Source organism: Kogia breviceps, chromosome 12, assembly GCF_026419965.1.
Source record: "Kogia breviceps isolate mKogBre1 chromosome 12, mKogBre1 haplotype 1, whole genome shotgun sequence".
Classification (NCBI taxonomy): Eukaryota; Metazoa; Chordata; class Mammalia; order Artiodactyla; family Physeteridae; genus Kogia; species Kogia breviceps.
In genome coordinates, this window is record NC_081321.1 from 38,085,021 (window position 1) to 38,112,135 (window position 27,115).

The 27,115-nt window shown below is 50.8% G+C and overlaps 2 protein-coding genes and 1 non-coding gene across 5 annotated transcripts in view; all 3 read left to right on the forward strand.

Annotated features, from left to right (window-relative positions):
• Positions 1-27,115, forward strand: part of PFKM (phosphofructokinase, muscle) — a 478,771-nt gene that overhangs the window by 264,761 nt on the left and 186,895 nt on the right. The window lies entirely within an intron of this gene.
• Positions 12,669-12,741, forward strand: TRNAG-GCC (transfer RNA glycine (anticodon GCC)). The gene has a single exon. It is a non-coding gene; the product is annotated as a tRNA-Gly (tRNA).
• On the forward strand, positions 21,359-26,750 carry TMEM106C (transmembrane protein 106C). 3 transcript variants are annotated; one of them, XM_059080412.2, is made up of 8 exons: positions 21,359-21,501; positions 21,977-22,191; positions 23,135-23,198; positions 23,704-23,863; positions 23,954-24,094; positions 24,537-24,586; positions 25,079-25,132; positions 26,007-26,750. In XM_059080412.2, the coding sequence occupies exons 2-8, from the start codon at positions 22,005-22,007 to the stop codon at positions 26,101-26,103; spliced, it is 753 nt and encodes a 250-aa protein (XP_058936395.1). In that variant the 5' UTR covers positions 21,359-21,501; positions 21,977-22,004; the 3' UTR covers positions 26,104-26,750. The 3 variants fall into 3 exon arrangements, with proteins under 3 accessions (XP_058936395.1, XP_066865274.1, XP_066865275.1); XM_067009173.1 differs by having other exon boundaries at positions 21,364-21,427; XM_067009174.1 differs by having other exon boundaries at positions 21,374-21,423.

Sequence of the window (27,115 nt, forward strand, 5' to 3'; positions counted from 1 at the left end):
TGTCATCCTCAATTCCTCTGGATACCTCCTGTTTAAAACCCAGGGATACAAAAAAGTAAATGTGGATAAAGCTAATAGATGTAATGTATCTGCTAAAGGACAGAGACTCTCAGATTGGATTTTTGAGTCAATCTATATTTTGTTCATAATTCATAATAACACAAAAATGTTGAAAGTGAAATGATAGAAAAAGTTGATATAGCAATATTAATATCAGCAATAATAATATTAATAATTATTATCAAAGAGACTTTAAAGCAAGAAAAAAATACAAGCATTGTAGGGATAAAGAGAATCATTACTCAAAGATATTATACCAGGAAGATATAGTAATAACTGAATCTGCATGCATTTAGCATGCAATATAGTCTTGAAATACTTGAAACAAAAATTGACAGACTTACAAGGAGAAATGAACAAATCCACAATTCGAGTGGGAGATTTCCATTTAGCTTTTGCAGAAACTCAAAGCTTAAGAAGTAAAAAAATTGAATAAGAACATAAATAGTAAATTGTTACAATAGAACTTATTATTGTTTTGATCCGAAGGCCATGTGTAAAATCCTTACCCCGAAACTGGAGAATACACATTCTTTTCAAGAACACATGACAAAATATTCACAAATATAGACCATAAACCAAGTCTCAAAAAAAGACCAAAAACATTTTTTTACATGTTCTGTGACGACAATGAAGTAAAACAAAAATTCAGTTTCAAAAATACAAGCAAAATTTTTATTTGGCAAACTTCAAGTGCTCTCAGAAATAATTTATAGGCCAAAGAAAAATAATTACAGCTATGAAAATTATAACTAAAGAATAAAAACAATACACCTCAAAATTTATGGATGAAATCACTCTAGTGGAAAATGTATAGTTTAAAATATATTGATAATAAAAAAAGACTGAATGTTAATCAGTTACATATTCAATTTAAAAAATCAAAAGAATATTCAAAGAAAGTAGCAACATAAAAATAAAAGCAAAATTAAGAAATCCAGAGACAAACAATAATGGACAAACTCAAAAGCTGGTTTCTGAGAAGACTACTGAACTTGACAAACTTAATGAAAATAAAATAGCAAGATTCATTTAGGAAGAAAAAAGAAAAGAAAAAAAAAGAGGTGGCAGAAACAGCCTTAATGGCAACTAGAGACAATGTAGATACGACAAAGCCTGAAAGAATAGCACGTCCTTAGGGGAGACAGCTCTCCCTCCCCTTTCCAGCTGGCTACTCAGTGCCCATGTCTTATTTATCTTTGTATTTTCAAAGGCTGGCAGCCTGGTACAAAATAGATATTCAGTGAGTTTGTTATATAAAATCAAATCCTCTGCTTGAGCAGTCAGTCCGTGGCCCCAATACTGGAGCAGAGTCCATGGACAGAGTTCTCAACAACTATCCGATGTCACTATTTGTCCTTGCTGTTAAATAAAGCACCAAAGTTTAGAAACCCCATACTTAAAAAATAATAATCAGAGTAAATTAAAGTTACCCTTATAGTAATAGTCTTCTTCCTTACTTGGATGAGACCGGTCTGAAAAAGAGTGAAAAGGGTAGAGTTATACCTGGGGCGGGGATGCGGGGGGTTCGTATTCATCACCCAGGGCACTTGGAGGAGATTTTGTCCCACACGTGACCACCGACTAACGAGGCTGTCGAGGGGGGAAGCAGGTTGGAAACCCCAGGTTCATCATGACGTCTGTGTCAAGGCTTGTACGTGGTGAAGAAACCTGGACCTGCCAGGTTTTCTCATCAGTCTATGAAATCAAAGGAGTTGGTCTCGGCTTTCACAAACACCCATGCGGGTCAAGAGCAAGATCAAGAACACCGCAAGGTTGGAATGTTTCTGGCTGAAAATGGAACACTGCAAGGCTGACAGATGCAGGACACTGAAGTCTAGGATTTCAGAGGTAGTAGAGAGGCCTCCTGACCCCTTCCAAAGATGCCCTTTCCAGGCACTGAGGCCTGAACCGTTCCCTTGTGGTTCTAACCGCATCTTGGCTTTGTCCTCTAAGGAGAGGTCACCCTAAGTGTTATCAACGTGAGGATTTGATGGGGTGGGTTGGGTGGAGTGAGTTGCAGGCATGAGGACATGAGGGCACTGGCTGCCTGAGGGAGAAAGAGCGAGTTAAAACTGCATAGTGCAGAGTGCTGCCTGGGCCAGCCCTGAGCACGTAGAGAGCTAAAGGGAGAGTTCACAAGAGGGGGCACGGGGAGGAGGGGTGGAAGGGTGGAGGGGAGGAGGAATGTGTTCTGGATGCCCCAGCACAGCTGGAAGCCATGTGGCCTCTCTGGGTCATGGGCCAGGAGAACAAGCAGACCGGCAATTGGTGGGGTGGGGGTGGGGGTGGCGGGGGGGGGGGCGCAGGGCGCGCAGAGGGAGAAACACAGAGCATCTGGCTCTTCAAATAACAGCTTCCAGGGAAAAGGCTTCACGTAAGCACGCTGTGGAACCCATGCAAGGAGGGAGGGATGCTGCCTGCTATCACTCCTTCGGTCCACCCGCCATGTCAGCAGCTCTCAGGAGTCTTTGAAGGTAAAGCTTTGCAACCCCAAACCAATCATAAACATTTGTAAGACACTTTACAATGTAGAGAGGGCGTTCAAAAATATGTTATCTCCTATGAGCCTCACAACAACCTCTGGGGGTATGTATTTAAGACTGTTTTTATTTTGCCGAAGAGGAAACTGAGGCTCAGCAAAGATAAGAAACTAGGGACAGACCTGGGACTTCTCACGCTAGACCCAGGAGGTTTAATGCCTTTGCTTCTCAAAGTGTGGTCCTTGGACCTGCAGCATAGGTCTACCCCGGGAACTTATTAGAAATAAGAAATTTCAAACCCAGACTTAGTGAATCAGAATCAGCATTTTAACAAGATCCTTAGGTGATTCACATTTTAATACATTAAAATTTGAGGCCTACTATGTCCACCATATCAGACCGTTCTCATAAACACCTGATGACCCACATGAGTTAGATGTTCTTGGGAAGTCTCCGTATTTTAGAGCTGGAAGGAACTTCTCAAAAGCACCTACACCTACTCCATCATGGTACAGATGGTGACGCTGACAAATTTTCACGACAAGTCCCTAGCAAGGCTAAGGTGAAAGTGTAAGTCTCTCTTTTGACTCAAGAGGCTTCCATTATACCTGCCCTCTTCCTATTTCTTTAAGAATTTTCCTATTTGGTTCTTCTTATCTGGGGTTCTGTTATAAAAGCAAGCTTTCTTTGCCACTTATGTGCAATTTAGGCTAACAGTAAATGTCATTTCATTTTCTGACACACATTAATAGGGAATGAAAACAGTAGCAAGCACAGAAGCAACCGTGGCCTTTTCTTTGTTTAGCATGTCCTACTTTTTCAGTGTTTTATACCCAGGGTTCAGTCACATGCTAGGCAGCTGTAGAAAACCAGCCCTCTATGAAAAATTGGTTCTGGACCAATCTGGGACAATCATCGAGTTGGTTACAAATACAAATTAGATGTAATACCATGTGGAGAGATCTACTTAATAGTAATGTGTGGAGAGATATCTATGTATCTATAAGGATACAGGCCACGCTAAAACTGTGTCTGTCCAGGACAAGTGCAGGGCTTTGGCAATTTTCTGGTTAATTTGCTAAGTCAAGAAGGCCAAACCAGATCGTTCAGGCCAGTAGTAGCTTTCCGAACCTAAATATTCTGGTTTGGCTGTCTTCATTTATAAAGTTAACCTGATACTTGCCAAATCACTGTCTCATTCACGCTCTATCAGGGGGAAAGAAATTCTCATGTGAGTGTGAACACACACGTTTTAATACGTGCATTTACACGGAACTCGACTTGGGTCATTTGTTCTTTGAGATGAGATATCAACTCAAACATTCATCCCACAGATGGTGGGAAATCCAGGGTCCCTCCCGATATCTCTAGGAATGTTTGGGATGGGAAGGGGGCTGGCCTAATGTCCCCCCACCCCACCCTGGCCACCCCAGTCACTTCTGGCTCTAAGTTCATGCTTCTGTGGGATTTTCTCTTTTATATCTTGCCTCCAGTGGACATTTCCACTCTCCACCTGTATGGATTCAAACATCTAATTCAGTCCATTTTCCTTGATTTCTCCCAAACATCACTCGCCAAAGTCAGTGGATGCAGCCAACTTCCCCTGTGGATGTGGAAGGAACAGAGGGGCTGTTCTTTGCCGCACAATAGAATAGTTCCTAATGTGGATTACTAGAACTTTGTCCTTAAAAGTCTTCCAGCTCTTCCTTTCCCTCACATTCCTGTCACGGGGAATTGCCTTCTACTTGGGCTCAAGCCTCCTACCATGTTGTGGCTCCTTCCTCATCCACGTGCCTTCTAAGCTAAACAGCCCTCACCCACAAATTCCAATGTTGATTATCTCTTTGTCTCAGTCCAAGCCTGTCCCATTCGAGGACTGCCTTCCAGGACTCAAATGGCCCATCGCGATGTTTGTTCAACAAAGGGCCCAAGGATGAATTCTCCCACAGGTGTCAGTGACAGTGGGCCCTTTCCCGACACACCAACGCCTCCTGTCATAGGATAGATAGATGGATGGCATCCGGCTGCTAGTGTCTGTGTGTGAATGTATGTGTAAGCATGGCTGAGAGAATGTGTATGTGCAAGTGTGTGTATGTGTGCCTATGTGTGTGTCTGCACATGTGGGAAGCAGCCCTAGGGATCAGACCATATGTGACTAGGAAAATGTGTAAAGTGTGTCTTTAGACTCATTCATTAGGTGTTGGAGCCGATGCTGGGAAATCCTACGTGTCAGTCCCGTGAGGACTCAAGGAGGGGATCCCCCCACATCTACATCTCCTTGAAAGTTATTAATTGATTGGGAAGCAACATAGAGACACAAAGGAAAATAGATAGAGCCATGGGGAATTGGAAAGACAGAAAAGGAATGAGCTGAAACAGGGTCATCTTGGTGCTCAGAGACCTGGACTACATATCGTAACTTGCCACAAATGCCAGTGGGAGGGACAAGACCGGGAAGAAGTTTCTACTCCTCAGGCATGGAGGATGCTGGGAAGGGTGAACAAGATAGGCTGTGCAGCCTTTCCTGCCCAGGCATCTCTGATGCCTCAGGAGCCTGGTCTTCCTGGAGGGAAGAGGAGGGCAAGGATGCCCTCTTGGAGCCCAGCCTGATCTGAAAGGCTATGAGATCTGGGGTTTCCAAGCAAAGGAATGTGAGCTTGCCTGTAGCCCCAGAGTTGGAAGGATCAGAGACCCTTGGGATGGGAGGGGGGTCAGGGTGGCACGAGCATTTCACCAGCCACTTCTCCATTCTGCTTGTATTCTCCAGGCCTTGGAAGCCTCTGAGGGACTGAGGTCACTACACAATGTATTTAATGTCACTGGGAGAGGCTGGTGAGACCAGGACACCCCTGAATATGTGCTGATGCCCTGTTCCATCCTGCGTCCAGGCAGATTCCCTGGGCCTGGGTGTAAAGGGGCCGCTGGAAGTTTGTGCTCTGTTCCTTCTTGCAGGGAGCATTGTCCCCGGGAGTCCTCCCCTCCCCTCCCCTCCTCCAGCCCCTCAGACTGACCCGGCTCTGACAGCTGAGACCTGGGAGGGCCAGTGTGGACAGGACAGTGAGGAAATCCTTTCTGAGGAGATGAGCAGGTGGCGGGGGAGTGGAAATTCTAGGCCCTGAGGCAGGAAAAGAACTTTGACCATTAGGAACTGAAAGAGCCGAGTGCCTGGCCAGTAAGGAGGGCAGAAGATGAAGCTAGGGATATGGGAAAAGTCCAGAATCACTCAGGGCCTGCCTGATAGGCCACAGTAACATTCTGAACACACATACGCACACACACAAACACGGGCGTGCTGAAAGGAAAGGCTTGTGGGGAAAGTCTGCAATGGTCTGAATGATGATTCTTTTTTTTTTTTTTTTTTTTTTTTTTTTTTTGTCGTACGCAGGCGCAGGCCTCTCACTGTTGTGGCCTCTCCCCTTGCGGAGCACAGGCTCCGGACGCGCAGGCTCAGCGGCCATGGCTCACGGGCCCAGCTGCTCCGCGGCATGTGGGATCTTTCCGGACCGGGACACGAACCGGTGTCCCCTGCATCGGCAGGCGGACTCTCAACCACTGCGCCACCAGGGAAGCCCTGAATGATGATTCTTAATGCTTCACGGAGATTGAAATGGAGGAACTTCAAGTTGGGAGCAGGGAGACCAGTTATGAGGCCACCATAGATTCCAGGTAAGGATAGCAGGGTAATTTAGAAAAAACCGGGAAGGTTGTGACAATTGAGAGAAGTGGGGGGATTAGAAGTACACTTTGGAGGCAGAGTTTGCTGGACCTGATGATATAATGGAGGTGGAAGGTGAGGAGGAATCAAGGACCACAGTCTTTAGCAACTAGGAAGGCGAGGTGATATAGGCAAGCGTGGTCGGGGAGGTAGCAGTGGAAATCAAGGGTTCTTGTCGGGACAGGTTAATTTCAAAACGTCTGGAGACCTCAAGTAGTAACGCCACGTGGGACCTGCCTCTGAAAGTCGGACCTCAAAGAGGAGGAAGGGGCCAGTCAGAAACGTGGACTTGCCACCATGTGTGTCTACAGCCATGGAGGCATGGAGAGAAGAGCCCAAGACCAAGTCCAAGGGCACTGGCACTAGAATCTCTTTGAAGCCACCAGCGAGGCAGGAAGAAAACCAGGAGAGCACCAGGTGGGGAAGCCAGGAGAAGGGAGGGCTTCAGGGTGGGGTCAGCTGAGCTAAAGCTGCTGACAGGGGACACCTGAGGTGAGAGTTTGGTGAATTTAATATGAATGGTGGTGGGGCAGAAGCCAGGCTGGGGTGGAGTGAAGCGGGCGGGGGTGGGGGTGAGGGGGCGGAGATGGCTGGGGAGGAGGTAGAAGCAGCGAGTGTCATGCACTCCCTCCCCCTGCCCCTGGGGCCGTGTGGTGTGGTAGATGGATTCTTAGAAGACCCGTCCCTGGAGGAAGCCAGAGAGAAGGTGTGAAGGGGAAGGGGGTTGTCCTCCCTCAGATATCCCTGCCTCTTCCAATGGAGATAAGGAATCCCCTGCCCTTGGACCCAGACCCGGGGGCCTCAGGGCCTCGGCCCCTCCCAGGGCTGGATGCAGAGGATAGTGCCAGGGCCTGGGTGCAAGAAGCCAGGAGGGGAGGGCCTGCCTTGCTCTGGAAATAGAAAACCCATGTTGGTAACTGAGTAACTCCTGGAGATGGGGCAAAGGCCCTGGCAGAGTCTGAAGGAGCCAAAATAATCTGTGCCGCTTGGGCGGTGAGGCAGATCGGATGTGGGGGGGTGGAGAGGCCTGGTCTGCGGTCCCTCATCCCCTGGCAGCCCTCCCCGGCCTGCGGGGGTGAGCGCCGCTCTTCTGTCTTGCTCTGGCCCGGCAGGAGCGATGGTTCCCGGCAGACAGAACATCCTCAAGTAAAGCCCACGCATCAGTGCTGAGGCTGGCGAGCTCAGTCCCCTCTTGCCCCACGCACAGCACCGCCTGCTCTGGACCCCAGGTGAGGACACCACCCAGACAGACAGACAAGCAGGGCAGAGCCCCACCGAGCCTCAGCCGGGCAGATGTGGCCTGAGCGGCCCCAACTGCCTGTGGTCAGGGAGGGGTGGAGTCCCACCCCACTTCAGGAGGCGGGCCTCGACGACCCCAGCCTCCCTCAGATCTCCGTCGCCCCCGAGGTCCAAAAGCTTATGCACACATCCCTCCCGCCACCCCTACCCACACAGCGCAATACACGTTCCTCAGAGGGGATGCCGATCTAACAGCATCTATGAATCGATGGAGTGGTGGGTTGGTTTGGGGTCCTTCTCCCTTTTCGTTTCAGCACCGCTGTCCTCCCTCACCTTGGGGCAAAGGCGCCCCAGTCTCTCTCTGCTTCACCTCCTGCTCTCCAGGCTCACCTCTAAGATCACAGGAAGCAAGAGACACATCTTCTCCTCCAGCAGATGGTGTCGGAAGATGGGGGTGAGGCCATGGGGTTGAGGCTCTGCCCTGGGTCCAGCCCCACGCCTGCCCCTCCTCCCCATGGCATGTCATCCCCGAGGAAAGCAGGGCTTTGAGGGAAGGAAGGTGCCAGGCTCCAGAGGCGGGGGGGGCGGGGGGGGCGGGGGGGTTGGGCCCCTCTCTCCCAAGGAGGAAAGGAAGGTGAGAATCAGTGACCTGAGAAGTTTCCATGAACTCTGGCCATGTGGGAGAAGCGGGGGGAGAGGCCCAAAGGAGCTGGGCAAGGCGCAGGGGAGGGAAGTAACTCCCTTAGTGGTTTCCTTACCGTAAACTTCTAACTGGATCCCGCGGTCTAAACAGACACACTGGACCTGCCCGAGGAATGAGCACGGCTAGGGACCACGTACCACCAGGACATTAGAGAAGTAGAGGTGTTGGCAGCAAGCGACCCAGTACCTGGCCCCCCGGGGGACTGGCCCTGGGTGAGGGGAGACAGTTTGCCCACGAAGGACCCAGAGGCCGTGCCCATTCTCAATCCTCCTGCCTCCTGGCACAGAAGTGCCCTCTGTTTATAGGCAAACTGTGAGTGTTGGTAAGAGAGAGAAGGGGCCGTGCTTGGGCCTTGGACGCACCAGGCTCTGAACCCACAGCTGCTGACTCAGCCACTTCCTGCTCCCCCTCCCAACACCTCCCTCCCAAGCTGATGGGAACACAGAGGCTGCAAGTTTCCAGTTGTAAAAGTCGGGAGGAGCGATCAAGAACGAAGATCAAGGCTTCGGATTTTCCATGACACTTGTGCAGGGGCGGGGGCACCGTGCCTGCCTGGCACGGTGCCCATTACCCGTGCCCTCTGGGAAGCAGGAAGCTGCCATCTGGGCCTGGGGCAGTGCCAGCCTCAACATCAGCATGGCGCCCTCTCCTGGGGCTGCCTTGGCAGGAGGCGAGCTCCCTGCCGTTGCAGTGTCCGTGCAGTCTCCTGAACCTCTGGGTCCCCCGAGCCCGGTTCCTCCCAGGTGTCTGAGATCAGACAGTCTTGGAGGCCAGAAGCGCACCCAGCAGCCCCCCAAACCTGCAGCACTGGGCAGAGGTAAAGCGTCCGGAGAGAGAAGCGGGAGGGGACAAATGACAAAGGATAGGAGTTGTGGGCTTCAGGTGGGGGAGGGCGTTGAGGGGAATCCATCTGCAGGCAGCCAAAGGGCAGCTGGGCCTGGCCTCCGCACACTGCGAGGCCAGTCTCCGTGTCCTCCACCCCCGGTTGTACCCGACTAGCTCGGCTTCTGGGGGATCTGGGACACAGAGGGGTCCACCCAGTTAAAACATGTGATGGTACATCTATTTAATGGAGTACCCTTCAACTTTTTAAAAAAGTCAAGTAAATCCATGCATCCTGACAGGAAGGATGACCAAAGTATAGTAAGTGGAAAAACAATAAGAAGATACTGATGCAATTTTCTTAAAAATACTTAAACCTCAAACCACTGCACTTGGATATGCGTATCTAAATAACTACATATTTTAATGAGCTTAGAAAGAAAGATAAATGTGCTAACGTATGCCTGGGGTCATTTGGATTAGAATTAGAGTAAAGGAGAGACTTTTGTATTAGAATTTTTTAAACTAAGCGTGTATAATTTTGAAATGCAAAGGAAAAAGATGAGGGTGGGGGACATGATTCAGAGCAGTCCAAGTGTGTAGACAGAGCTGGGCACACACACAGACATGCCAGATGCAGGCACGCACGCACACACACACACACACACACATGCTCACACCAAGCACATCTGGCCCACCAAGGAGGGCACACCTGGGAAATCTGGCAAAAACGTGGGCGCACACCTGGCTCAGGCACATCCCCACAGTGCCTTGGCATGTGTCTGGCAGGGCCCGAATCTCTCTTTAGGCATCGATCCCATCCCAGATCAGCCCCCAGCTCCTCTTGCTTCCCCAACCTCCAAATGCTCTCCCCTGGGCCTCCATCATTTCCTGCCAGGTACTCACACAGCAGGACCCTGGGCAGTCAGGAGAGTCAACAAATGCAGGAGGGGAGCCTATGGCCTGGCCATGAATATGGCCTCCCCCTTCTCTGGGGCACTGGGGAACCCATATCCCAAACCGGGGTTGTTCCAGGGTCTCTTGGATTCTGGTTTGACTAAGAAACCACCTGGGCATAAGCCAGTCCAAATATGACCCTGGTTCTGCCGCTTACTTGTTGGGTGACCTTGGGCTAGTTGTTAAAAGTTTCTGAGCCTCAGTTTCCTCATCTGTAAAATGGGAATAATAAGGTTATTGTGAAACTCAAAGGTGATAATACCTAAGAGACTAAATGCGTTGGAAGACAAACAAGGAAATGACCATCACAGATGTCAGGATCCTGGTTCCCTCCAGGGCAGAGGGTTAGGGCTGTGATCTGGAAAGGACACACAGGGACCTCTGAGGTGCTGGCAGTGTTCTAATTTTTGACCTGGGCTATGGAAACATGGATGTTTAATTTATAATTATTTATTAAACTGTATATATATTTAACATATGTATGTTATGTTTTATAATAAGAAAAAATGCTTTGGAAAGTTTCGTGTTCAGCGTAAATGTAACATAATATTAACAAGCATAAATTCCCGTTCTCATACCCTCTGAGAAGCCTCCGGGACTCTGAATTTTGCCATGGTCAGGCTGAGCTGGGTGGCAAGGATCAGCTAATAAGCAGGGATTTCAGTTATAAATCGAGACCAGTGTTGTCTTCCTTGCTAGGGGAGGCCTCGAGGGCAGAGGTGCCTAAGGGGTGTGGACCCTCTGGGGGAGGCCTTGAAGAAAGCAGTCAGTTCTGCCCTCCCTCGTGGCTCCTCCCTGCCGCAGAGTGCTGAGAACCACAGACACATCTGCCCACCCAGACTTCCTGGCTGGCATAATCCTTGCCCTTGCAAAGCTCCCTGAACCCCAGGCGACCTCCTTTCTGCACTGGCCACCACCCCATATTCCTCAACAGCACAGCCCCTTCCTTGGTCCTCAGGCCCAGCACTTTCCTGCTCCACTGGCGTCCTACCTTGTGCCTGGAAGGTCTGCCCCCTACTTCCCAGCTTTTCCCGGGCCCACTGCTGGCGCCCCTAGATGGGGAGAACTCTCTACCACCCACAGCATCCTGGGACTCCAGAGCCCAGTCCGCACAATGCCATTTCCCCCCCGCCCCATACTGGCTCTGACTCCAGTGGAGGGGGCCCTCAGGAGACCTGGCATGGAGGGCAGCCCCCCCACCCCACCACCCTCCCAGGCCAGAGACCCCATGTTGGGCCCCAGCACCCAACAACCTTCAGGGCTGACTGAGCCCACCCTGCCATCAGAGGCCACAGGAATTTCCATGGCAGGGAAATTCAGCTCTCTACCCCCTCATTGACTTGCTCCCCGTCTCTTTCTGACTCGGCTTCTGTTCGACTCTGTGATTTAGTCTGTCTCCCATCCCTGCTTTTCTACAGGCCTCTGTCTCCACAATCCTCCGCAGCCAGCAAAGGGGCAGCAGGAACCTCCCATCTGTGTGTGGGGCAGCGCATGGGCTTCTGGTCCTGGCCATCAGCCTGAGCTGCTGCCTGCTCCTCTCCCACCTGGGAAGTAACGGAGGTGAAGACTTCAGAAAAGAGCCTGAGGGCCTCAGTGGCAGAGCCGAGCTGAAAGGGAAGAGGAAGCTGATGAAACTGGGGTGCAGGAAGATGGAACTTCTGCTGTTAGGGGAATGAAGAGCAATGGGGGGTGGGGGTGGGGCAGGGGACAGGCTGCCTGAGGTCTTGCGCAATAAGAGCTAAAAGCGGAGTTGAGTTCTGGAGTATCACAGAGTCTTGAGTGACGTAATCTGGGATAGGTTCTGATATGAAGTTTTTTTCAGGGTCTGACCTCAAGCCTGCCTACTGCAGAACTAGCTCTTTCTCATCTGTTTTTTCTTGTATCCTCAGAATCCATGCCGGGCGTACAGTGAAGGCAAGTACAAGAGGTGCTTGTGAGGGGTAGGGAGTCCTTCTCCTTGGCCTGTGAAGCCACCAGGGTGTCCCCTCCCCATCCCCGACCGCCTGATAGCTCCCCAGTCCTGGGCACAACCCAGAGACCAAGCTGGAGGAAGCGGCCACTCCAAGCCATTTAGACAATCTTCCTTTCACGAGCTTATTTGTTATTCTTTTCCCACCTCTCCGCCCCTTCCCCACCAGCTGCTTAAAATATTTTTCAAACAGAAAAATCCAACCACAGCTGGAAACCAACCCTAAAGTTAGTCCAGAACGTGGGAGCTGCCAGGGAAAATTGCCGCAGCTCAGGCGGGGCAGTGAGAGGGAAGGCCTCGGCCACGGAGGCAGTCCCGCTCTTCAGGGGCCTGGGTGGGACAGCAGACGGGGAGAGGGCCCTCGGGTCCCATCACCATTCCACACATGGTCAGTGAGGACCCACAGTGGCCAGGCCCCCTGCTGGGATCCTGGGGGGACACAAATTAGCTTAAGTAATGAGACCTCTCCTCAAGGAGTTGCAGGCGCCATGAGGAGGTAAGGAGCAGATGCAAATGCTTCACTGACAACAAGAACATACACTTAGAGAATGCTTCCTACGTTCGAGGTCCTGGCCTCAACACTTCACATGTATGACTCAATTAAAGTCCTATCAGCCCTGTACGGAAGGTACTTTTGTTCTCTCCATCTAGAACAAAGGAGGAAACTGAGGCACACAGAAATTAAGAAACTCTCATATGAAAAAAAAAAAGGGGGGGACTTCCCTGGTGGTCCAGTGGTTAAGACTCTGCACTGCCAATGCAGGGGGTCTGGGTTCGATCCCTGGTCAGGGAACTAGATCCCGCAGGTCGCAACTAAAGATCCCGCATGCCGCAACTGAAGTTCCCACGCTCCACAACTAAAGATTCTGTATACTGCAGTGAAGATCCTGCGTGCTGCAACTAAGACCCGGCCCAGCCAAATAAATAAATAAATATTTTTTAAAAGAGAAAGAAAAAGAAACTCTCACCCCACCATACAACCGGTAAAGGCTAGAATCAGAATCTAGGCCCAGGGTGTCCAGAATCCATGCACTCAGCTCTGTAATCTGCTGCCTCTGTACCAGAGTGCAAGAGGCAAAGCAAAAACCCCATGAGAGCATATAAACAAGTTAACATGAAAATTCAGAGATGGCCCCTGGCAGAGGGTCAGAATCAAGGAGGGCTTCATGGAGGAGGTAACACAAGCACTATTTCTGGAAGGATAGTGAGGATTTTGAGCCTATGCTCAGTGGCAGGGACAGAAGGTATAGAGCCGTGAAAGCTGAGGCAGGAGCAGAGACAAAAACAAGACCCAAGAGACCCAGCTCCCAACATATGGCCCCCACCACTCAAGAGGCTGGCTTCACCCCTGCCCAGTGCCCAGAGGGAAGGACGCACAGCTGAGCCCAGGCCTGGCCACTGTGGACCATGATCCAGGTTCACCCTCCATCTCTGCAGCATCCTGGGTTGCTTTCTCACCTCCCTCTGACACCTCCCATGTAACCCTCTCACTCGTCCTGTTTGTACTGGTCTCCCTGCACACCCATTCACAGGAGTGGGTGAGAGGCAAAAGTCACAACACTCTAAAAACTCTTAAAATACAAATGTTTGGCGTCATCTAATTTGGACCAAAATCACCAAGCTGTCTTGGTTGGGATGAATGGCCCAGAGGGTGGCCACACAGCCATGTGGCCCCAAGAACCCAAGAGGTAGGGTTGCGGGTCAGTGGACCGGGCCCTTATTCTCTCTGCCCTGCTTCCACTTGTCTCTGTGACCTCTTCCAGTCACTGGGCCTCTCTGAGCCTCGGTTCTCCCTCTGGATCTGTTTGGTGTGTTCCCTCTCAGGTCTGAAGTCCCCATGAGCACGGAGTACTCAGCCCTCTTCTCCATACCTAAGGACTTGCCAGCTGGGAAGCTGGGAAGGCCAGCTGGGTGGGTGCTCAAGGCTCATCCAAAGATGGTGGCAGTGGGCGGTCTCCCACATCCACGCAAGCTTCTAAGGGCTTGTAGATAGAGACTCATCATCATGATAATAGCTGATAATAGCTGCCCTTTATTGAATGCTGATAGCCTGACAGGCATTTTTCTAAGACATTCTCATCGATTACCTCGGTTCATCATTTTAACAATGCTGCATATGATGAAGCTGAGGCCCAGAAAGGGTTAAGGGCAGTACCCAAGGTCACACTGGGGGGGGGGGGCAGGGCTTCCAGGGGGAGGGAGGAAGCACCTGGAGGGCAGGGACTATGTCCTGCTCAGCACTGTCTCCCAACCCCAATTCCCTGGAAGATTGGCCTTGAATGGCATGGGGCTGGGGAGGAAGACAAAGCTGTGAGTTCTAAAGTGTTGCTTACTGTCCAGGAATTTGTGCAAACTACCTCCCCCAGGTCCATGATGTGAAGGGCTCTGAGCCCTTTCCTGGCTCTGGACCAACTCAACTCCAGCCATAGCCTCCAGCTGCAAGCACCCACCTGCCTCAAGGTGGTCCTTGTCTGGGTGCATCCAGATCCCAGGATGGGGAGCTGGCTCCTTCCGGCCCCACCAGGCAGGGCAGGCCAGGCCAGTGCCGGGTCCGCTGCTGCAAGTAAACCAACTTTGGATGGGCTCCTTCCCTCGGATCTGGGCTGCCTCCAGGATTCCTCCAGAATCCTTCTGTGGAGGAAAACAACCCCAAACCTCTGCGGGTGTTAGCGCTGAGCCTCAAGGAGAAGAGAACTAAGTCTGAGGGCCCCGGCTCCTGGGCCTCTCGCGCCCCCTGGCGGAAGTAACTGAGCAGAGCCAGGCCTGCACTGCATTCTGAGTCCAACCTTCCCTCCTCTTTCTCGCCTCCATTCATTCACCCTTGACTGCATGTCCGCTGGGTGCCAGGCACCTGCCACGAGATGGGGGCACAGACCGTGTCCTGTGACTGTGACACTGTCCCTGCCCCGAGGTGCTTGCCATTCATTCACTCAACTCACTCACTCATTCGACAAATATTCGTGGAGCTCCTACTCTCCACCAGGCTCTCCTCTAGGCTCCAGAGACACCAACCTTGCCCACACGGAGTTTACAGCCTAACAGGACGTTCAGCCTGGGTAACAGAGAATTATAGTGGAGAAAGCACAGGTGCTAGAGAGGAGTCCAGCAGAGGAGACAGACAGATGGGAGGACAGTGGTGCTGACACAGAGCAGCGTGTGTGTAGGCACGGCAGGGGATGGGTGTGCAGAGAAGATTTCAGGGTGACCGCTGGGCTGTGTTTGGATGGTTGCGTAGGATCTCTCTGGGAATAGGAAACGGGGTGTGCAGTGAGGTGGGGCAGGGAGTAAAGAATATCCTGCACAAAGAAGACAGAACGAGTAGGCGCATGAAGTCCCAGCGTGTTTAGGGAGCTACAAATAGTCTTCTGTGGTCGGAGGGTGTGGTTAGTGGGAAGAGGGCAGCAGGAGAGTGGAAAGGGCCTTGCAAGTTGTGGAAGGGGTTTGAGTCTTTTCCTGCAGCCTGTGAGGAGCCATAGAAGGTTTTAAGAGACAGGATGATACCACCGCGTTGGCATTTCAGCAAAGGACCCCTAGACCAATGGAATGTAGAGGAAGGGCTAGAAGAGCAAGCAGTGGAGACTGGTGTGGTGCTCGTACCCCAGCTGGGTGCCATGCAGCAAGCCACTTCACTTCTCTGAGCCGCAGAACCCCCTCATCTGTCAAAGGGGGTGATGACGCCCAGCCTGCAGAGCTGTTGAGATACTGTGTGGGAAGTGCCTACTCCAGTGCTTGGCACATAATAGACACTCAGTAAATTATCATTTGGGGAAGTCAGAGAGCCTACTAGGTAGCCTATTACAATTGTCTAGGCAAAGGATGTAGAGGGCCTGAATCCGATCACAGACTATGGACAGGTAGGGAGGGAAGACACCAGGAGCTATTTCAGAGAGTTGGCTTTCAGGATGGTGTTGGGTATGGATTTTGTTTCTCTAAACACCTCTTGGAGTTTACCTCTGCCTCCAGTCCTCAGGCTCTCCCTGGGGCTCCATTATTCCTATCACCCCCTGCGTCCTCACTGCCTGCTTTGCACAGGATGCTTTCTTGTTCAGGGCTGGTCCCTCCTCTGGGCAGAGGCTCTGCTGGCTGAGGCCCTAGGCAAGTGCCCAGCGCCGCAGCAGACACGGACAGGAGTTGAATGGCAGTTTCTGATGACAATCAGATGTGCAGCTGCTCAGCCACCAGGTTTGTCCCTGAAGCTGGCACAGGGGTGAGAAAGGCAGTGCTGGGGGAGGTCAACCAGGAAGACTGGCTCACTGCTGCCAGTGGTGATGATACAATGATGATGGCTGGTCTCATCACTATAGAGTTAAAATCCAGCAATCCAGCAAGCCCACCTCTGGCCTCCCCGCTCAGGCAGGCTTCCCAGATTCTCCAGCCCAGGCAGCCTTCCTGCCCCGAGGGTGCCAGCTCTTAACATAATTCCCATTCAGGAGGTGGTCCAGAATCTCTTGGGTGGAGGGAGATGCTTAGGGGTGGCAATTCCTGGAGGGGAGGGAGGGCCACGCAGTTTACATTACGTGTATATGGCACATATGCCGATGTGACTTAGAGTGTGTTCATCTCAGGTCACTGTCAGGGGAGGGACTTTTGGCAGTTATAAGGATCAAGGCCCCCGCAGCCATCACATAGACCCTGGGGAGGGTTGTGAATAGTGTTCAGAGGTCAGGAATTAGTCTCCTCCATCTGCAAGTCCCCCTACAAGAGAATCTGGTTCAGGTGTTCCTTTTAAGATGTCATTTTGTTTTGTTTTGTTTTCCCTGTATTCCTGTTCCCCTGTTCCAAGGAGATAACAGCCCTTTGGGTCTCTTTGATTTATGTGGGGTAGAAATTGTCTTAAAAGATTGCCTTAAGACTACCTCTTAAACTGTCTTCTATCAATGGCTCAGCTCATTAGAGAGATGCTACTGAGGTGCCATTGAGGAGAGAAAGGAAAATATGGGGAGGGCAGGGAGAGATGGAGCCTGCACCAGGCAGGAAAGGGACTTCCCTTGGGTGAGCCCGCTGGGGGGGCCAGGAGGCTCTGAGACCCCTGCTCTGGCTGGGTCTGGCCTGTGCGCTGGGCATGCAGGACGCTGGGTACCAGCTCTGCCAGCCTGAGCAAAGATTCCCAGTCCCCAAGAAAGCGGTACCATGCCCCAGATCAGAGGCCCATGGGGTGTTGAACGAGGAGGAGAGAGCGTGACACGGTGGGCTGAGTGCGAGAGGCCCTTCCTGCCCCTGCTTCCTGGGTTCTTGAGACAACCTGGGGAAGGGAAGGCAGTCTCAGTGACCAAGACCCAATGCCCTGCCAGCCAGTCAGGATGGGGCTCTGAGCTCGATTTAGGTTGGTTTCCAGTTTTTTTCTAACAGGACATCTTTTGTCCACCTGGGTTTGTGGAAGAAGGTTCATCTCTTCCATGCAGCCAGCACTCAGAACACTTTATTGCCTCTTCCAGGGTGCACCCCTGAGCCAGGTGAGCATTAGCCCCACAATCAGCGTCCTCTGTGGCCCTCGGGAAAGGAGCTGAGGAAGACCTTGGCCTGGAGGACCACCATGGTTGATTGCAGCTTCGGTAAAAGGCTAAGACCTTCAGTGGCTTGAGCTGGATTGTCAGTTCCTCGCACACACAAGCCCCTGCATCCCAAGGGGTCTCTCCGTCAAGGTGACCTCTCTGGGCAGAGCTCCTGCCTTCAGCTGCTATGGGCCCAGGACACAGTGCAAACCACCAACCTAGACCCGCTTCTGTGTATAAGCACCCGCTGTGCCACTTCTCTTCCTAGAACAGGCCTGTAAACTTTCTTTCTGTAGCCAGTCTTCCTAGGAAATAGCACAATAAAGTAAAAAGAGACAGCACTTGGGAGCAGAAAACCCATGATCCAGTTCTGACCTGGCCACTATAGCAGGGGCAATCAGCTTTCCCGACTGTGTCTCAGTGTAAAATGGAAATAACAGCTGCTTCACATAGACGGAAGCACAGTGGCAAAATGCTCCGTTGCTAGGAGAGGTTCTTAAATGCAAGGGACCTTCTTCTTCCCCTTCTCCCTCTAGACCTTCCTTTAGAGAACTGGACCTGGAACTTTGGAGGGTGGGGTCGATTTCTCTCTTTATCTGAGCAACTCATGCAGCAGAACTTTGAACGCTGAGATCTCTGATGTGAGTTAGGATAAACACAGACTCCCTTAAATGAAAAGGGTTGTGTGCCCCTGAAATCTGCCTGTGGCCACAGTGGCTGCAGCAATGGGCTACGACCTGGCTCTGCCCCTTACTGCCCACACTCTAACTAGTCCCCTGACCTCTTTGATAAGTCTACTGAACAAGGAAATAGAGGATTTGGTTCTGGTCTGGATTTTTTCCCCAACTGGCTGTCATTTAACCTCAAGCAAGTCTTCTCCACTGTGGACTTAATAAAGGGGTCAGAATGAAGACCATGAGGAACACTTCCAACTCTAAGCCCTCGGTTTCCCCACGTGCAGGGCCTTTCAGGACCACGGCCCCCCAATACCTTGACTCCCCTCAGCCTGTGGGGCCGGTGGTACATAACGCATGTGGAGAAATCGAGGAGGCTGGGAGGGCAGGGATCCCCGGTTTATCCCACTCCACCCCGGCCCCCCCGCAGAGAGCCCCCCCTGAGCTCATGTCTGCAGTACCCTCACTGCTCATAACTGGGATGCTGAGACAACCTTGGAAGCCAGGCACAAGTGAGAAGTGATGGGTGTCTCCTGGGAATGTGCTGCCCAATTAAAACGGCCTCCTGGATGGCGGATGCTGGGACTACTCCCCCAGGCACCGCAGGCCAGTTTCCAGGTGGAGTCGGGGTCTGCAAGTGTTTATTGAGGGCCTACTATGCCTCAGGCTGCAAGCTGGGTGCTGGGGGAACGAGGGGGAATAGGAGTCACACTGGAGGGTACAGTCTATTTGTCCCAGACAGTGGACAGAAAGCCTCAAGCGTTCTGCTGGTTCTGCCCCCAGACGCCCTTTACAGTCCCCAGCAACATGAGCCCTGCTTTTCCTCACCACAGGCCCAAGCCCTTAGCCTGTTTGCCTTCCTTTATGAAGCATCCACAGCCCTCAATCTCCCCCTGGCCTTCTCTTCCTCTTGAGCTGGTATGAATCAGGCTGCTGCCTCCTCACCTTCCCTGTTCCTGGGACAGCCTGGACCACCCTCTGCAGTGTCCATCCATAGTGTGGACATTAGGCTCACTGCCTCTTGCCCTTGGCAGGGTTCCAGCAGAGGCCTCAAAGTGAGGCAATCCCCGTGTGATTAAAGGATGGCCCCATTCCCCAGATTCCCCAGGTGAATTCCCCGTGAGAAGTGGGTCTTCAGACAAGAAAGCCAAACTTGGAAGACAGGCCTCAGACAGGCAAGAGGCCTCCCTCTCTCTAAAGGCTTGTGCCCTAAGGGCGGATGTTAGAAGAGGATAGAAACCTAAGTGTGGCCTACATGGTGTTTGGGTAAAGCAGTCAGACTGCCTGTGTTAAAATCCAGGCTTTCCCCTTAACTAGCTCTGTGTCTGTATCTTTTAGGGTTGCATCCCCCTATGAGAAAGGCACACACACAAAACACAATTTGTCGGGGTGGGGTTGGTTATTTTTCTCATGCAATGAGAAGTCAGAAGAAAGGTAGTCCAGAGCCTGAGTGTGGCTCCAAATGTCATCAGGCACCCAGGCTCTTTTAATCCCTCTATCCAGCCTTCCTTAACATGCACTTCTTGCTTCATGGGCACAAGATGGCTGCCCCCTCTCCAACATCAAGTTTAAATTCCAAACAGGAAGAGGAAGGTCAAAGCACAGGTTGAGTCTCCATCACGTTTAAGGAGCTTTCCTGGAAGTCCCACACATCTCATTGGCTCAAACTGTATCATATTCTAAGTAGGCAGGGAAATGTAATTTTCATTGAGCAAATCACTGCCTCCAACAAAATCAGATTTGTATAAACAAGGAATATAACCTGGTATAGAGCTTGCAAGGAGAGAGGTGAAGATCGATTTCAGGAAGGGGAAGGTATGGGCCATAGGTGGAAAAAGAGGAGCAATGGTTTCTTGTTGCTTCTGCCAAATATTCTTTTCTTGACCAAACTTTAGTCAGGTTCCTGAACCTTCTCCTAGGCCCATCTGTGCATTTATTGTATAATCCAGTTTTTGCATGAACCCTGCTAAGTCAGCTTAGCAAGAACCCCTCTCAAAATCTGATCACCGGGGCTTCCCTGGTGGCGCAGTGGTTGAGAGTCCGCCTGCCGATGCAGGGGACGCGGGTTCGTGCCCCAGTCCGGGAAGATCCCACATGCCGCGGAGCGGCTGCGCCCGTGAGCCATGGCAGCTGAGCCTGCGCGTCCGGAGCTTGTGCTCCTCAATGGGAGAGGCCACAGTAGTGATAGGCCTGCGTACGGCAAAAAAAAAAAAAAAAAAATCTGATCACCTTCCATATCTGATTGGATTCCTCATCCTCCATCATCCCCCAGGTGATGTCTGATCACCATGGTGTGTCTTCAGCAAGAATCCTGTTAGGTCAGTTTAGCCAGACTTCCCCTTACCGCTGATGGTTTCTCTTAGTAATTTTCCATCCACTGACCAGCACCCTGTTCCTTGACTCTAAATTCCCAGTTACCCTGCTGTATTCAGACTTGAACCGAATCTCTCTCCTCCACTGGAAGACCCCATTGGTGCAGCTGTCCCTCCACATCTATCACCATCTCCCACCTTGATCAAAGTCTGCCTTACTGTCTCCAACCAGTGTCATCCAATACTTTTTTCTTTACCATTTCTTATTCTAAAGACTCAGTGGGCTGACTGGGACCAGCGGTTGCGCAGGTGGCTAGACAGCAACAGGTCATCAGCCTTCCTCACAGGAGAAGGAGGAGAGAGAAGTGGAGACGGCAGAGACCTCGAAGGTCGCCAGCCTCCCTCCACGTTGCAGGGCATGCCCCCCATTCACCCAACTCAGAATCTCTCCTCTCCCCAGCATCGTCTTTATAACTTCACCCGCTTAAAGTCTGCCCTCGCTTGCTTCCTTCTGCTGCGAAGCTCAACCAGGCAGTCCCTACAAAGAAACCCGCCCTTTAAAAAGTGTCCTCTAACCCCTTATGTGCATGCCTTGTGTGTGTGTGTCTAGGGCTGGGGAAGGGGACGCCCTAAAGCAGGATGAGGGCAGGTTCAGTGTCTGATGCACTTTTTACCCTCGGCGTCTACACAAGCACTGTGCTCAAAGAATAGCTGAGAATGGCTTTGGCTGCCGGCTCTTTCCGCCTTCCTCTTCCTCTGGAAACTTGAGCCTTTCCCAGCGTTTCGGGAGGACTCAATCATCTCCACTGGACCTGCCTCAAGCCCCGAGAGGCGCTGCTGCACCCCCGAACTCCACTCCCCAGCTCTCTGCCGCCCTCTCCCGGCGCCGGCAGCAGGGCCGCGAAGAGCGCACGCGCGCGCTCACGCCGGCGTCCCCGGACCAGCTTGCCATTCTGCGCATGAGCATCGAGTGCGGGCCGGTCCGAAGACACAAGAGGCAGGTAAACCCGCTGAAGCGGGTAGGTGGCTGGCGGTCCGGCCTGTGAAGGAGCTGCCGGGAGCTCGTGCCCTGCAGGTCTGGAGCTTTCGGCATTTGCTCCCTCCTGGGCGACTCTGGTGGGCTCGGAGCGCGCTTTTGGCCAAGGGGCGTGACCTGAGCCCGCCTCCTGGGTCTGGGAGCGGAGGGGGATGGGGAATCTTTGAGGCCTGTTATTAATTTGGTGCCTGTTGATTGTTGGGGAGGTTTTCTCGAGGAGGGCACAGAGTTTGAAGATAGCGGACAGGAAGGGGTGAGGCTGGACTACGCGGGAGCTGAGGTGACCCGAGCCGTGGGGCTGTGAGGAGGTGGCGGCCCCGTTTCTCCGCCTGTGTGTGTCAGGAGTCGAAGGGGGGTTGGGGAGCACTGCTACAAAATGAGGAGCCTGGTAGAAATTGTGCAGGTGTTTGAGATCACATTCAGGACGGCAATTTGGTCATTTTTGTGTTATCACTTTTCTCACAGAAAGATGCACGGCCACCAACACGCACTCACTTGCCTCTTTGTATCCTAGGACATGACACAAGTGGCACATCCTGGCCATGGGGTCCCAGCAGTCCGCCTATGCTCACCCCCCTTCTTGCAAGCGGAAGAGAGCAGATGACAGGGAGGATTTGCTGGCTGAACGGGAGCAGGAAGAAGCCATTGCTCAGTTCCCGTATGTGGAGTTCACAGGGCGAGATAGCATCACCTGTCTCACGTGCCAGGGCACAGGCTACATTCCAACAGGTGAGAGTCTTTGGTGATCATGGGAAGGATGATTCCCCAAGGAGAATTCCAAGATACCCAGAGGGCTTCTCCGGTCTCCCAGGCAGAACTTTTCTCCTAGGCGGCAGTACCACAGTCATAGGCCATGCCTGGAGCAGGAACCAGCTGAGCTGACTTGATAAACTTGGGCAGGTTCCACAACTTCTCTAGATTTCCCAATATTTGAAAGCCTTGCTTTTCTTCACTTCCACTGTTTTGTTCGTTGTATCCTTGGTTTGGAACATTGGCTTGTTCTCAATTGTGAGATTTGTTGACAGGCACATTTCTTTATTGCTCTCACTCATAAGGCCTGGCATGGCTTTGTGGGGGAGGAGCAGACACCATCTTGGAAGCTTCTGTTCAAGGAAGCAGGTAGTGAATCATTAACAACCTAAGATCTGAAAAATAAATCAAGTGGAGGGAGAAAAACATGCACAGGAGTGGAGCTTGGATTGGGTACAGAATCATCTATCGCCAAGTTGACTCTCAGAAAGTCTTAACAGTGTAGATGGAGGGTCCCAGAGGTTTAGAGCTGGTAATGAACCTTAGAAACCATTTAATCCAAAGCCTTCATATTACAGATGAGGACACAGTGGCCTAGAGAGGTAATGACTTCTCCAAGGCTATGCAACAGCTGAAAGCCATGCAGCAGCTCAAGGCCATGCAGTAAAGCCAGAACAAGATCCTAGATTTCTCAACTTCCACGTCACTGCCCTGGGAGCACTGATAGATGTTTTGTAATTTGTAGCGCTCTCTACATATTTACTTGTTTCTTGTTCATTAGACCCCAAATATAAATCTGGTATCTTAGAAACATCTAATTCCAGACAAGTATATATTTGTGACAGGCTGCTGTGTATGTGATGGAAAGTACTGCAACGCACGGGGTTTATTTTACCAAAATTGTTGTTTGTTTCTTTTCTAGAGCAAGTAAATGAGTTGGTGGCTTTGATCCCACACAGTGATCAGAGGTTGCGTCCTCAGAGAACGTGAGTCACCTGTGTCTCTCCTGTCAATGCCTACGGTTGTCCCTAGTCCCTTTTTCTGTGTATGAATGCCAGTTAACTTCTTGAAAACGTTTTCTGTTCCTGTAAATTCCCCACTTCCTTTAATACTGTTTGATCAAGCAAACAATATTAAAGTCTCTGCCCCCATCACAATCTGGGGAAGGGAACTTGAAGCTAGAAATGTTTTGAGGACAGAGGGCCAAATGAAGGAACTTGAATCGGAAGGAATTGGAGAAGAGGGTGTACTGGCAGGTGAAGAGATGTTTCTGTCCACACAGTTCCTCTCTTCAGCTTCTCTTCCCAGACTGCAGACAGCATTCAGATGGGTTTGTGAACCCGCTCCACTGATTCTTGCGTGGTTTGTGATTCCTTGCTCTTTTCACTTTCTTGTCCCTCCCAGCCTCATTCCTGGTTTTGCATTTAATCTTGAGTGATTGGACCTTGATATCTGACTGCCTGGGTTGGTCATGTGCTTTGTCATTTGCAGTAAGCAGTATGTCCTCCTGTCTGTTCTGCTCTGTCTCCTGGCATCTGGTTTGGTGGTTTTCTTCCTGTTTCCACATTCGATCCTCGTGGATGATGACGGCATCAAAGTGGTGAAAGTCACGTTTAATAAGCAGGACTCCCTTGTAATCCTTGCCATCACGGTAAGATTAGGGCCTCCCTTCCTGGGTTGTGCACCTGTGAGTCTTGTACCCAGGACACTTACACGTGTTTCCTCTCTTGCCCTGATGCAGGCCACCCTGAAAATCAGGAACTCCAACTTCTACTCTGTGGCGGTGACCAGCCTGTCCAGCCAGGTTCAGTACATGAACACTGTGGTTGGGTCATATGTGACAACTAACATCTCCCTCATTCCACCTCGGAGTGAGCATCTGGTATGCCATCCTTTTAGGATCCTGGCCCCGTGGGCCTGAGAGAAGAGTAGGCGCTGTGGAATACTGTCACCTCATTACTTTCCTCTTCCTCTCCTCACTTCCACTTGTAGCAACTGGTTGATGAGGAAGACCTGATGAGCTCTGTAATTATGAAAAATTAGGGAAAAAAATCAGCTAGCATTTAAGTGTTACAGGAACAAAAGAATTTGTCGGAGAAAGCAATTTGCCAACAATCGAGAAGAGGCCATGTGGTCCGTTGGCCTCTCAACAGGGAAGAGGTTGGAAGATTTGTTAGAGGCTTATCATCTGGATCAGGGACAGTCTTGGGGAAATATTTTGTATGTGATAGAAGAATGCTCTCAGGTCCTTGGGTTGCTGATAATAGTACTGTTCTTTGTCAAGCCTCCTTAGCCACAGACTGACTCTGGTGTCTTATTTTCAGGTGAATTTTACCGTGAAGGCTGAGATGGGAGGACCATTTTCCTATGTGTAGTAAGGACGATGTTCTCTACATGTGTGCTTTCTACTGGATGAAAGGGGTTCAGAGTTGAGCTCAATTGTTGGGGGCTGGTCCTGCCTTAAGTTCCAGCCTTGCGCCTGGGGCTTCCCTAGTTTTGGCCATCTTGAGGTTTATTTGGAGGATGTGGTATTTGATATGTGACTGAAGTGCTCAAATTTCTGAAAGAACATTAGGCCACTAGAAACATTTCCAAGCTGCAGCATTTTGTGATGGGTATGAACAAACAAAAAGATGGGGATGTGGGAGGATGGAAGGACACTTGTGGGGACTCGGAACTAGTGAGCCAGGGCAGCACTTAGGCCAGAAGGGCGGGTGTGGGGCAGGGGAGGTACCCAAACAGGGCTGACTGCTCCTCAGTTTGACAATGTAACTCAGCACTCCTGCTGATTCGCCTTTTTTTAAAAACAAAAAAACAAAAAAACAAAAAAAAAACAACCACCATTTCTCTCTTTGCTGTTTGGCAGCTTCTTCTGCACGTTACCCGATATCCTGGTGCACAACACAGTGATCTTCATGCGGTACGTTGCTCATTTCCCGATGTCCAGGGCCTTTGTGTTTGAGCCTGGACCGTCAGGCCATGTGAGCTGGCCACCTTTGCTCGGGAGAGCCTGTGGGACCCGCAAACCAAAGAGGGGTTGTCCAGTACCTTACAGGCACAGACACAGCAGAGCCTTGCTGTCCTTTAGATACAGTGTCCAAATCCCTGTCACAAATCACCAGGGTCACAGTGAACGGTTAGATGTAGAATTCTCCATGAGATGGGGTTGAATTGTGTGATCCCTTTAGAATCCTGATGGAACTAGTAAAGAAAAGAAAAGCTTTCTCAAGGCATAAGCCCTAGGCATCTGTCCAGACTTACTCTGTAGCCACACAAATTACCACATGTCATGGACTGGTAGGGTAATTTCTAGAGCCATGACTGTCAAATTTGCAAGTGACAAGTTTCTGCTGCAGACATTTGAAATAGCAGGGTTAGAGCAGGGTCTCTTAGCCTTGGCACTGTTGACATTTTGGGCCAGACAGTTCTTTGTTGCGAGGGGCTGTTCTGTGCATTGTAGGACATTTTACAGCCTGGCCTCTACCCACTAGATGCCAGTAACACCACCTCCTCCCCCACTCAGTTGTAACAACCCCAGATGTTCAGACATTGCCAGAAGTGCCCTGTGGGTTAAAATCGTTCCTGGTTTAGAACCACATATTTAGAGGGTCAGCTCAGGGCACAGTGTCTCTGGGGATGTGGAAAGATCCTCTGACCTCCTGGTTGTGTAACCATGAAGATAACGTATCTAGGACCTGTGGATATTATTGCCTGAGCTTGCAAGAAATTACTTGGGCAATCTTTCTTATTTCATCTCAGAAACAATTAATTCTCATTCGTTTTCCTTTCCCTAGAACTTCAGTGAAGATTTCCTACATTGGCCACATGACCCAGAGCTCCTTGGAGACACATCACTATGTGGATTGTGGAGCAAATTCCACAGCTGTTTAGAAACTGCTCGTGGTTCTTCCATGGCAGCACCTGTCAGAAGAGACACAGCATCTGTTCCCGGGGCCTGAGACCTGTACTTACCCCAGGGCATAGAACCAGAGGAGAAATTGGTTCTCTCAGTCCCCAGCAGACATCCTCCTGCCACTAGGGAGGAAAACTCCTCTCTGTAGCGCCATTTACTTTTCTCAGAACCAGCAGGATCACTGCCTAGTGCCTAGCCTATGCCCAGCAAATAGTAGGCACTCAGAGAAGGTTTGAAGAGTTTAACTGAGATCTTTTCAGCTGTTCTTAGAGCATTATCAGTTAAAATCATACCATGGTTCTAGGGTATCAGACGATAGAGTGATCCGGAAATAGGACGGTCAGTGAAATTGCAGAACTATTTTTGGGGCCTCATCACAGAAGAGGCAGCAGGGAGGGAGCATTTGAATATATTAAAGAAGAAAGCACAGACCATTCAATATGTGAAATTTATTCATCTGCTTCCAAATGCCTAGGAACTTTATTAAAGAAAAAAAAATAACTTTTCCTGTAGAAAGGTAAAACTGTTTTTACCAAGAGTCTGTGGGGTCTGGTTTACCCTTCATCCATTGGCTGGAACATGGATTGGAGAATTTGGTAGAAAAATAAACCCTGCTTTTGATTCATCTGTGTCTCTGATTGCCTGGATGTCTCAGTAGGCACCTCTGGGGGACCATAGAATAGTTGCCTGTGAAGTGTATCAGCACACGATGGGAAGGGAAGAGAAGAAGCCCTGCTTGTGTAAGTACAGTCCTTCTACCTCTGATGGTGACAGGTTGGCCTATTGCTGTTCTAGAACAGAGCACTTAGTGCCCCCTGGAGGTTGGATGAGGTAGAGCAGTGATGCCTGAGGAGTGAGAAGCTGCTTCCCTGAGGAGGAATAACTTGCTAAATAAGAGGACCTGGTTTGAAGTTGAAAGTTTCTCCAACAGTCTCCACCCTCTCCAGCACCCAAAGAGCAGGCTCCAGCCCCATGATGGCAGGGTATCTA